This window comes from Pan troglodytes, chromosome 2 (assembly GCF_028858775.2).
Source record: "Pan troglodytes isolate AG18354 chromosome 2, NHGRI_mPanTro3-v2.0_pri, whole genome shotgun sequence".
NCBI classification, from domain to species: Eukaryota; Metazoa; Chordata; class Mammalia; order Primates; family Hominidae; genus Pan; species Pan troglodytes.
In genome coordinates, this window is record NC_086015.1 from 36,969,217 (window position 1) to 36,981,326 (window position 12,110).

Consider the following 12,110-nt stretch of genomic DNA (forward strand, 5'->3'; position numbering starts at 1 on the left):
TCTCTACTCTAACTCGTGCATTCTCAGTAGAGGCAATATTGCCCCCAAGATAAAACTTGGCTCTTGGAGGGAGAAAAATTTCATACTCATTTTATGTATAAAGCACAGATATACATACACTGTATAAATAGATATACGGTATGTTTGTAGCATTAAAATTTTATGAGGGAGTGTTAGGAAAAAAAGTCTCAAAAGACTCCTTGGGGCAAGTGATAATGAAAAAAAAGAAGGGGTTCCCTAACACCATTCTAGCTCAGTGTTTTAATTTCTATTTATGCCAATTCCTTAGAAAGAATGATCTTTATGGCTCTTTTAAGCTGAACCAAAGAGCTAAGCAACAGTTGAAACACAGGGAAAGCATCTGGAAGTTGCCAAAAAGCTGAGGCTATGAGAGACTTAGGGCTCATGTCAGCCCCTCGCTTATGACTGCTACCCACATCCAAAGTGAAGATCAAGACCTCAGCCAAGACCACTGCCAATGAAGCTCCGCAATCCCCAAGCAGAAGGCGCTTGGGTGAGGGGTCTTCCTGACGCAAAAGGACTTGAAGCTATGTTGCCAGGCCACTTCACACTGGTTTGAGGCCATGTCAACTATTGAATCAAAGAATGTGGTTGGCTGATGCCTTCCAAGTCACTCACAGACACATACATTTGGACAAATTTTTCTCTTCTCTCTTCTTGAATATCCTTTTTCTTGACTATCTCTGGCCTTCCTTCTCACCCTGGCCTCTCAGATCCCAGTTGTCAGGAGAACATTGCACATCTTGATTGCTGGCCCCTGCATATCCATGATGAGAAACTAGCAAACAGGTTGCTGATCCAAAATGTAGAGATCATTGCTACCGCATATGGCCAGTTAAATGGAATTTTTTTTTTTTTAAACTAAAAAGCCAAAAAGCAGTGGCTGATTCCTGTAATCCCAGTGCTTTAGGAAGCTGAGGTGGGAGGATTGCTTGAGGCCAGTAGTTCAAGATGAGCCTGGGCAATATAGCAAGACCCCTATCTCCACAAAAAATAAAATTAGTCAGTCATGGTGGCTTGCACCTCTAGTCTCAGCTACTTGGGAGACTAAGGCAGGAGGATCACTTGAGCCCAGGAGTTCAAGGTTACGGTGAGCTATGATTGCACCACTGAACACCAGTCTGGGTGACAGAGTGAGACCCTGTTTCTTTAAAAAAATCTCTTTTTTAAAAACCAACAAATACATTTTTGTATTTTAAAAAAAACTAAAAATCTTTTTTAAAAAGAAACTGACTTCATTTTTTTTCTTAATCTTTTTTTGGCACATCTTCTTGGCCTTCGGTCTTGGGAAATGACTAAGAATCATTTTCTGCTTCCTACTTCTATCAAAAAACCCCACTTGAACTTAGTACAGTTGGGTGAGGGAGATAACTCGTGCTCACAGGAAGCCACGCACCCTTGAAAGGCACCGGTCCTTCTTAGCATCGTGCTTCCTGAGCAAGCCTGGCATTGCCTCACAGACCTTCCTCAGAGCCGCTTTCAGAAAAGCAAGGTAAGCAGGGACGGGGACATTCCCAGGGTCTTCGGTCGCACACTGCTTTCTAGACCTGGCTGAGATGCTCAGGCCCCTCACGAGTCTAGGGCTTACACTTGGCACCTACCTTGCAGCCCACACACCTTCTACCTGTCCCCACACCCTCTGAGCCCTCATCTGATGGGCACTAATTTATGCAGGACTCTCTTTCTGCACACATCTGGCCTGAGTCCACATGCCCCAAATAAATAGATCATTTTCATAAAAAATATACACTTGTCTGCTTCTTGCTTCTAGCAAGACTCCCAGGCAAGAAATACCACACACGCAAGGCCTACAGAATAATTCCAGACACTTACCAGCTGTGTCTCCTGGCTTTTTGTTCTCCTGATAATTTCCTAACTCCTCAGCCTTGTTTATGCCTTTCATTTTCACTGGTAAAATGGTGGAGAAAGACTAGAATTGTTAGTCATTCAACAAAGTTTTTTGGAGACTCTGTGATGTAACAGGTGTTCAGTATCTATTTGCATGAGTAAACCAAAATCTTTTTTCTTTCTTTTTTTCTTTATCTTTTCTTTCCTTTTTATTTTTTATTTTTTTTTGAGACAGGATTTCACTCTGCTGCCCAGGTTGAAGTGCAATGGTGCCATCATAGCTCACTGCGCCTTGAACTCCTGGGCTCAAGGGATCCTCCTGCCTCAGCCTCCTGAGTAGCTGGTACTATCAGCACGTACCACCACACCCAGCTAACTTTTAAAACAATTTTTTGTAGAGACAGGGTCTCCTTATGTTGCTCACGCTGGCATGGAGCTCCTTGGCTCAAGTGATCCTCCCTCCTCGGCCTCCCGACTTGCTGGGATTATAGGCGTGGGCCACTGCACACCTGGCTTCAAAAGCCCTTTCTTGAGAAACACAGTTTGGGCATTGGGTGTGTGGTGGTGGGGGTGTGGGGAGAGATCGAATGTGAATTTACTGACGAATGTGAAAAGGAGTTTAACAAGGAATGTGAGGGTCCCACAAAAGCCTCAAGAAGGAAGCAAGGGAGTGGCCTTGAGTCGGAAAGCCCTTCAGCCCTGAATTGCTCTGATACACATGTCAGCATGTGATTAATTTTAAGAAGATTTCAACCTCTTTATCTGCCAATTTAGATAGGAAGTGAAGGTGGTTGGGGAGGTAGAGGTTTTATTTCTGGCTGCGATGTGTGTTTTCTAGATCCATCAGGTGAATTCCCACTCTAATAGGATTCTGTGCGTAGAATTGATTTTTACGTGCAGTTTGATGATGATCATGATCATATAAAACACACCCAATTGAGAATTGTTCAACTGATTTTGCCATCCCTGAAAGTGATTTCAGTAACCCCAGACTATGAAATATCTTTTTGAAACACATCCTCGAAGAACACCTGCTTGAAAGGGGGTTTTATGATCCTCACTTACAAATGAGAGAACTGAAGCTCCTGGCAGAGAGGTAAGAAAATTAGTGAGTGCCCAAGCTGGAATCTGAAACAAATCTTTCTGCCTCCAAAGCCCAAAATTATTTCGTCTGGCTGCAGGGCCCTGTGAGTAATCGAGCCCTTCATCTTGGGAAAGGCATATACAGACCTGGAGCAAAACAGTACGCAGCCATGCTCTGCATTTAGCAACACTTTGGTTTATTTTTGTTCTCACAGAAATCTCCTTTGCTCTTCCCCTCATTAGCTGCTTCTGGTTGGGCCCAGACCTGCCTTGAGGAGCCTGTAGAGTTAAAAAATGAACCCCACGGATATAGCAGACACCACCCTCGATGAAAGCATATACAGCAATTACTATCTGTATGAAAGTATCCCCAAGCCTTGCACCAAAGAAGGCATCAAGGCATTTGGGGAGCTCTTCCTGCCCCCACTGTATTCCTTGGTTTTTGTATTTGGTCTGCTTGGAAATTCTGTGGTGGTTCTGGTCCTGTTCAAATACAAGCGGCTCAGGTCCATGACTGACGTGTACCTGCTCAACCTTGCCATCTCGGATCTGCTCTTCGTGTTTTCCCTCCCTTTTTGGGGCTACTATGCAGCAGACCAGTGGGTTTTTGGGCTAGGTCTGTGCAAGATGATTTCCTGGATGTACTTGGTGGGCTTTTACAGTGGCATATTCTTTGTCATGCTCATGAGCATTGATAGATACCTGGCAATTGTGCACGCGGTGTTTTCCTTGAGGGCAAGGACCTTGACTTATGGGGTCATCACCAGTTTGGCTACATGGTCAGTGGCTGTGTTCGCCTCCCTTCCTGGCTTTCTGTTCAGCACTTGTTATACTGAGCGCAACCATACCTACTGCAAAACCAAGTACTCTCTCAACTCCACGACGTGGAAGGTTCTCAGCTCCCTGGAAATCAACATTCTCGGATTGGTGATCCCCTTAGGGATCATGCTGTTTTGCTACTCCATGATCATCAGGACCTTGCAGCATTGTAAAAATGAGAAGAAGAACAAGGCGGTGAAGATGATCTTTGCCGTGGTGGTCCTCTTCCTTGGGTTCTGGACACCTTACAACATAGTGCTCTTCCTAGAGACCCTGGTGGAGCTAGAAGTCCTTCAGGACTGCACCTTTGAAAGATACTTGGACTATGCCATCCAGGCCACAGAAACTCTGGCTTTTGTTCACTGCTGCCTTAATCCCATCATCTACTTTTTTCTGGGGGAGAAATTTCGCAAGTACATCCTACAGCTCTTCAAAACCTGCAGGGGCCTTTTTGTGCTCTGCCAATACTGTGGGCTCCTCCAAATTTACTCTGCTGACACCCCCAGCTCATCTTACACGCAGTCCACCATGGATCATGATCTCCATGATGCTCTGTAGAAAAATGAAACGGTGAAATGCAGAGTCAATGAACTTTCCACATTCAGAGCTTACTTAAAATTGTATTTTAGTAAGAGATTCCTGAGCCAGTGTCAGGAGGAAGGCTTACACCCACAGTGGAAACACGGCTTCTCATCCTGCAGGCAGCTTTTTCTCTCCCACTAGACAAGTCCAGCCTGGCAAGGGTTCACCTGGGCTGAGGCATCCTTCCTCACACCAGGCTTGCCTGCAGGCATGAGTCAGTCTGATGAGAACTCTGAGCAGTGCTTGAATGAAGTTGTAGGTAATATTGCAAGGCAAAGACTATTCCCTTCTAACCTGAACTGATGGGTTTCTCCAGAGGGAATTGCAGAGCATTGGCTGATGGAGTAAATCGCTACCTTTTGCTGTGGCAAATGGGCCCTCCAATTAATTTCTTGCTTTTGCGGAACAATATAGATAACTGTTTTTCTAATAACATATCTCAGGCAAAGTATATTCCATTGAGCCAGATGTATGAAGAAACAATTAGCGAAGTGATGAAACCAGATCTCAATTATTTATTGTAAAGGATTATCTGTTAATTGAAACCAAACTTTTTATACTGATATAAGGATAAGGATATGAAGACATTAGCCAAGGTCTGCTTTCCAAACATGAACTACAAGGCATTCAAAATCCAAACATATTTCTGAAAATTCAAACACAGTTTCTCACTTGTTTGTGGACATGTTTTGTTCTAATTTTAACAGAGGAATATTAAAAAATTTTAAATAGGCCGGGCACGGTGGCCTGTAATCCCAGCACTGTGGGAGGCCGAGGTGGGCGGATCACCTGAGGTCAGGAGTTCGAGACCAGCCTGGCCAACATGGAGAAACCCTGTCTCTACTAAAAAATACAAAATTAGCCAGGTGTGGTGGCGCATGCCTGTAATCCCAGCTACTCAGGAGGCTGAGGCAGGAGAATCACTTGAATCCGGGAGGTGGAGGTTTCGGTGAGCCGAGATCCCGCCATTGTACTCCAACCTGGGCAAAAAGAGTGAAACTCTGTCTCAAAAAAAAATAAAATAAATAATACATAGGCCAAGAATACATTTATTTGAGGTCATTTACTTGTTTTTGTTTTTTTTTGAGATGGAGTCTCGCTCTGTCACCCAGTCTGGAGTGCAGTGGCGCGATCTCGGCTCACTGCAAGCTCTGCCTCACGGGTTCGCACCATTCTCCTGACTCAGCCTCCCGAGTAGCTGGGACTACAGGCACCTGCCACCATGCCTGGCTAATTTTTTGTATTTTCAGTAGAGACGGGGTTTCACCATGTTAGCAAGGATGGTTTTAATCTCCTGACCTGGTGATCCACCCGCCTCGGCCTCCCAAAGTGCTGGGATTACAGGCGTGAGCCATCACGCCCGGCCACTTGTTTATTTTTTATTTTATTTTATTTTATTTTATTTTTGAGATGGAGTCTCACTCTGTCACCCAAGCTGGAGTGCAGTGGTACTCGGTTCACTGCAACGTCCGCCTCCCAGGTTCAAGCGATTCTCCTGCCTCAGCTTCTCAAGCAGCTGGGATTAGAGGTGTGTGCCACTACGCCAGGCTAATTTTTGCATTTTTAGTAGAGATGGGGTTTCACCATATTGGCCAGGCTAGTCTTGAACTCCTGACCTCAGGTGATCTGCCTGCTTCAGCCTCCCAAAGTGCTGGGATTACAGGCGTGAGCCACCTCGCCCAGCCAAGGTCTTTTACTTGTTTATAAACAATCTCTTCATAATTAAAATTAAGGATTAATAAAGTATGACAATACCTCCTTAATCATTTTGAAGTGCCTGCTATCAATTGAAATAAAAACAATCAACTAAAAGTTATTGTTGACATTGTATAAATATGGTTGTTAAAAAATTATGAAATTGTGAAAAGTGTCATCTTCTCTTAAAACCTTGGCCCTAGTTTTTTGTTTTTGTTTTTGAGACAGAGTTTTGCTCTTGTCGCCCAGGCTGGAGTGCAATGGCACGATCTTGGCTCACCGCAACTCCGCCTCCTGGGTTCAAGTGATTCTCCTGCTTCAGCCTCCCAAGTAGCTGGGATTACAGGCGCCTGCCACTACGCCCAGCTAATTTTTTGTATTTTTAGTAGAGACAGAGTTTCACCATGTTGGCTAGGCTGATCTTGAACTCCTGACCTCAGGTGATCCACCCACCTTGACCTCCCAAAGTGCTGGGATTACAGGCGTGAGCCACTGGGCCCAGCCACTGGCCTTAGTTTTTAACTTTTGGGTGACTAAAAAGTTTGGTCAGTCATTTCTTACAAGTGATTTAAATCATTTAATTAATCCTTTCATACTATTAAGATAAATTGCTATCTCTGTCCTTACAGCCTTAATTAAGCAAAGACTCCAACAAAATCTGGGAGACCTCCAATTCTTCCCAAAACAAAAACTTATCTTGCAAGCTGTCAACTGAGTTAACCAGTTACAAATGCTTCTGTTATGTTTATACATTCTTGCATGCTCTACATTTATAAAGAATGCATTTCCAGAAAATTCATTTTCAGTAAAGTGATTTTAAAGAGGGAAAGTTGATGCTGTCTTTATAGAAAATAAAATAAAATAAAATAAACTTGTGTATAGCCCCAGGGAGCGTTTTTTCCTGATCTTGTTTGTGTTAGATCTCCTGACCAGTGGATGAGAATCAGAGCTGCTGCTGTGCCATTGCTTCACCACATGCTGTACATGTGAACTCGCCCAAGGGGAGGAATCAAAGCGTTCACTGTTGCCATCTCCACTTCGGGTTGTGTGTTGCTATCTTGCCGTAGGGGACTTGGAGACGAGAGCGAATAAGTTACGGGGTGGGCGTGGTGGCTCATGCCTGCAATCCCAGCACTTTGGGAGGCCAAGGTGGGCCAGTCACTTGAGGTCAGGAGTTCGAGACCTGCCTGGCCAACATAGTGAAACCCCATCTGTACCAAAAGTACAAAAATTAGCCAGTGTGCCTGCAATCCCAGATACTTTGGAGGCCGAGGCATGACAATCGCTTGAACCTGGGAGGCGGAGGTTGCAGTGAGCTGAGATCATGCCACTGCACTTCAGCCTGGGTGCAGAGTGAGTGAGACTCTGTCTCAAAAAAAAAAAAAAAAAAAAGAAGTTAGGGATGGGCCAATTCCTAGGCAGTCTTTGCTTAGACAACTTCTGTGAGGTGGGCTATGATCTGCCAAATCCTAGCTCTGCATTCCTTTGTTAGTTTGAGCATGCTACTTTTCTCTCTTAGCCTCAGTTTTCTCTTCTGTAAAACATGCTTCAGAGGGATTGAAAAAAAAAAAAAAGATGATGAATACAAAGCACCTATGTTCCTGGGTCATAGATAAAGGAAAGTTTTGGATATGCCCAATCAGCGGCTGCCTCTCTTTTCCTGGTAGAGCTGTTTATTTTATTCATTTAATCATAGTGAGATAGAAACTTTAGGGCACCAAAAGACAATGGCTGGTCAAAGGGGCTTTACTGCCCCTTCATTTCCATCATAGGCTGTACCAAGCAATGGTGAGGTGCAATCCAAGTTACTTCCATATCTCTGCCTCAGGATGGGTCTTTCATTTCCTCAAAGTCAGTCAGAGCTCCCCTTATTCCAAAGTTGGAGAGAATATTCCCTCAGGACAGGAATGTAGAACCTCTGGTGACATCCAAACAAAACCCTCTTAGAATACCCAAAAGAAAGTTTCTTCCCATTAAGCAAAAGAACCATAGAAAGAAAGCCAGCATGATTTCTACTTTTTAAAATATTTATTTATTTATTTATTTATTTATTTATTTATTTATTTATTGAGATGGAGTCTTGCTCTGTCGCCCTGGCTGGAGTGCCATGGTGTGATCTCGGCTCACTGCAACTTCCGCCTTTAAGGTTCAAGCGATTTTCCTGCCTCAGCCTCCCGAGTAGCTGGGATTACAGGCATGCACCACCACACCTGGCTAATTTTTGTATTTTTAGTAGAGACAGGCTTTCACCATGTTGGCCAGGCTGGTCTCGAACTCCTGACTTCAGGTGATCCGCCTGCCTCAGCCTCCCAAAGTACTGGGATTATAGGTGTGAGCCACTGCACCCAACAAGCCAGCATGATTTCTAAACAAAGATGGGTTTAACTGTAAATTTTCAGACATTAGACTCATGTCTTTCTTGTTGCAACATACCTAGCCTAGGTGTAATTTGCTCAGGAACAATAGAAGTGGGTTTGCTTTTGGGGTGATGTAAATGTTTTGGAACGAGTTGGAAGGGTGGGTTGCACAATATTGTGAATATACTAAATGCTATTTAATTGTACATTTAAAAATGGTTCATTTTATATTATGTGAATTTTACCTCAACAACAATAACAACAAGAGTAATAGGAACTAGTCCAGGCAATATCTGCCCCACAGTAGGTTCTCAAATTCTATTGAATAAGTAAATTAATTTCATCTGCTTCTCATGAGAAGGAATAATACAGGGTGAAGCCAAAGGGTCTTTAGACCTTTAGGGAGATTATTTGCAAGGAACTCTCCTAACAATTTGGAACGATTTCTATTGAAATAGTTGCCTATTTTGTGCCAAGCAGAATGCTAGTTTATGGAAATAATAAAGAGATAAAGAAGTAAGTTCTGCCACTCATGGAATTCACAATCTGATAAAGGAAACACAAACGCAGGATTAACTAGACTGCAAGCAAGACAAGTATGATAATAGAGCCACAAGAAAGATTCTTTGGGACTCCAGAGGAAGGAGAAATTGATTAAATTTTAAATTCTCATAATACGATTAGCTTTTGAAGTAGACCTTGTGGGAGAGGCATGATTTTGATGAAGGGAAGGGAGAAAGGACTCCCCAGCCTGATGAAATAGCATCTGAAAAGGCACAGCGGTGTTAAGAGAGCACTGTGTGGTCAGGGGGTAGTAGTAGGGTTTTCTTGTAGTTAAAGTGCATGGGAGTGGGGCAGTGGAGCAAAGTAGGGAAAGGTGAGACCAAAGAAAAGTACAGACCTAAGAGGCAGCAGCCTTGAGTTATGGACTGAGTCAGCTGCCATCCTGCTCTGGGCTTGAGACTGTCAGGGGGTTAAGGGGCGCTGTCCACACACCCACCAGTTCAGGACTGAAGCACTCTCTACTAGTCATCAGGAATGTTGGCCCTGATAGCTCTCAGCTGGTCTCCCTTCAGGAATCGTCCTCCCTGGGGGCAGCTCATATTCAGTGACTGGATAATGAGGAGATACAAGCACTTGCCCCTTGCCTAGATTTGGGATAACTCTGAAGGGCCATTGCTACTCCAGAGCTCCCATAAGATTAGCTGAGGCCTCTGTTGCAACTGTGTTGCAGTTCAACTTTTCCCACTGTCCAATCTGCGTTCTTTCTTTCTTTTTTTTGAGATAGAGTTTTGCTCTTGTTGCCCAGGCTGGAGTGCAGTGGTGTGATCTTGGCTCACTGCAACCTCTGCCTCCTGGGTTCAAGCGATTCTCCTGTATCAGCCTCCTGAGTAGCTGGGATTACAGGTGCCCGCCACTAAGCCTGGCTAATTTTTTTGTATTTTTTAGTAGAGATGGGGTTTCACCATGTTGGCCAGGCTGGTCTCAAACTTCTGACCTCAGGTGGTCTGCCCACCTTGGCCTCCCAAAGTGCTGGGATTACAGGCGTGAGCCACCACACCCGGCCCCAGTCTGCTTTGTTTATGCCCTTACAGGTGTGGTTTCCAAGAGGACTCCCTACTAAATCTCCTGCATGCTAATCTCAAGAGCCTCAGAGCAAGCTTCCAGAATCCCAATCTAAAACAAGGACTTTCTGATCAAACTGGGGACAAGTGAGCACCTAACGTAAATGGAAACTGACCTAGGAGCGGGAAAATGAGGAGACATAATCTTTGCATCAGGGATGTGCTTCATTAATTGCCTTCCAACCATCAACCTCACTTAACAGTTGGCTCCTCTATTTTCCTTTAGTCAGTCTCACTTTGGCCCCATAATTTGCGTGTCTCAAGCCCTGAGGCATCTTTCCCTATACACCTTATTCCTGTTATCGTTACAGCCCATCTCTACCCTTGGTCATGCCACAACCACCTGTCATTCTATATCCTGTACCCTACATCCAGTCAGAGATTGTCCACTCCATCTCCAGCCTTTCTTGACTCAAATGAACCAGACATAAACTCCACCCACTTTTTGTGGTCATAATACTTGACCGCTTGAAAGCTTACAATAGCTCCAAATTCCCCTTTCAGAAAATCAGAAATCCAAGTGCTTTTATATATTGACACTCATTTTACCCTCTTCTTAAAGTAGATAAGGTTGATTTTATTACTCCAAGAAATTGAGGTTCAGGAGAAACAATATTTTAATCATGAGTTAGACTCACTCTACCAAAAATACCCACCACCTAACTGCCTAGTAAAATTGCTAGCACAAAACTCAATTGTTTTTTACTGAATGAGTGGATTTCCTTATCTCTTAATCAAGTACTCTACACTGGCAATTCAAGTTTCTATTTAACTACACAAAGTTCACTAGTCCTGTCTTCAAAATCCCCGTTGTGTTTCTAATAAGACTTTATGTGACCAAGTTCAAAGATTGACTGAATTGTTCCAGAAATACTGGTGGGCTTTAGGTCAAAAATTACTTTATTAAGACTTTTCATAGTGAACATAACTGCCAAAGTCTGCATTTTCACCTTTTCTGAGAAATTGTGAAACAGCAGCAAGAAGAATGAATTTTAAAACCCCCAAACTCCATTTGCACCAGACTTGGAGACAGAGATCCTTTTCAGACTCCAAAATACCTGGATGGTCTGCCCAAAGCAGCTGAGATCAGGTGAAACCTGTGTGGGAAAGGGTGAAGTGCAGGGTGGTAAGAGATGGAGCAGGGACAGACGTCAGCAACACGCCAAAGGCATTTCCTGAGCAGAGGGTGCACAGTGCGGTGCAGGAAGAGAGGTGATCAACACTTGGGTCAGAAGTTCTCCTGGCCCCAGTTTGGTTCCGAGAAGCAGAGGAGGCAGGTTTGCCAAATTTCAAATTTGCAGGAGGCAGGCAGTCTGTCTCTGTGGCAGCAGAAAAGAAGAGAGCCATCAGGTTGTGAAGACAGCTAGCCTGGAAAACTGCTGCCATCGCCTTCGTCCTAGGCAGAAACACAAACATAAGCACAAACATAAGCACATTAAACAATGCAAAGACAAATACTAAGAAAAATGACACCATTGACTGTAATCTGGAGAGGAATACTAGAGAAACATAGGAAAATACAGAAAAGATTTCATTATCATGATAAAATATGTCTATCTCAGCTGAAAAGGCATCATGGGCCACTCCAGAGGCATTCCAGCTAGCTAAAAATAGGAAGGAACGCCTGTGATCACCACTTCTATATAACATTGCCCTGGAGGTACCAGCTCCACAAGATAAGGGGAATAAAGTAGAGGTATAGAAATTGGCAGTGGCTCATGCCTGTAATCCTGGTACTTTGGGAGGCCAAGGCAGGCGGATCACTGGAGGTCAGGGGTTTGAGACCAGCCTGGCCAACATGGTGAAACCCCGTCTACTAAAAATACAAAAATTAGCTGGGCATGGTGGTGCATGCGGGTAGTCCCAGCTACTTAGGAGGCCAAGGTAGGAGAATCGCTGAAACCCGGGAGGCAGAGGTTGCAATGAGCTGAGGTCACGTCATTGCACTTCAGCCTGGGCGACAGAGTGAGACTACATATTAAAAAAAAAAACAGAGAGTCTGAGAAGCTGTCACAGCCAAGGGGAGCCTAAGGAGACAACTACATGTCATTAGTTCTGGATCAGAAAAAGGACATTAGCT

General features: G+C 44.1%; 2 protein-coding genes across 5 annotated transcripts in view; one reads left to right on the top strand and one right to left on the bottom strand.

The window, feature by feature from the left end:
• The first annotated feature begins 1,368 nt into the window (after positions 1–1,368).
• CCR4 (C-C motif chemokine receptor 4) lies at positions 1,369–6,927 on the top strand. Of its 2 annotated transcripts, XR_010155556.1 has the most exons (3): positions 1,369–1,513; positions 3,196–5,116; positions 5,684–6,927. XR_010155556.1 is itself a non-coding variant. In XM_001168244.7 (2 exons), the coding sequence occupies exon 2, from the start codon at positions 3,247–3,249 to the stop codon at positions 4,327–4,329; it is 1,083 nt and encodes a 360-aa protein (XP_001168244.1). In that variant the 5' UTR covers positions 1,369–1,513; positions 3,196–3,246; the 3' UTR covers positions 4,330–6,927. The 2 variants fall into 2 exon arrangements, 1 of the variants encoding a protein (XP_001168244.1); XM_001168244.7 differs by having other exon boundaries at positions 3,196–6,927.
• Positions 6,928–10,903: 3,976 nt separating this feature from the next.
• GLB1 (galactosidase beta 1) overlaps positions 10,904–12,110 on the bottom strand; it is a 139,746-nt gene continuing 138,539 nt past the window's right edge. For 2 of the 3 annotated variants that reach the window (XR_010155558.1, XM_063806693.1), the window contains one exon: positions 10,909–11,426. Coding sequence is in view for 2 of the 3 variants with exons in the window: in XM_063806693.1 (XP_063662763.1) it covers positions 11,394–11,426 (33 nt within the window). In the remaining variant the exon portion in view is untranslated. Of the gene's footprint in view, positions 11,427–12,110 lie in introns of all 3 variants that reach the window. The other variant, XM_016940638.4, reaches the window with a different exon arrangement.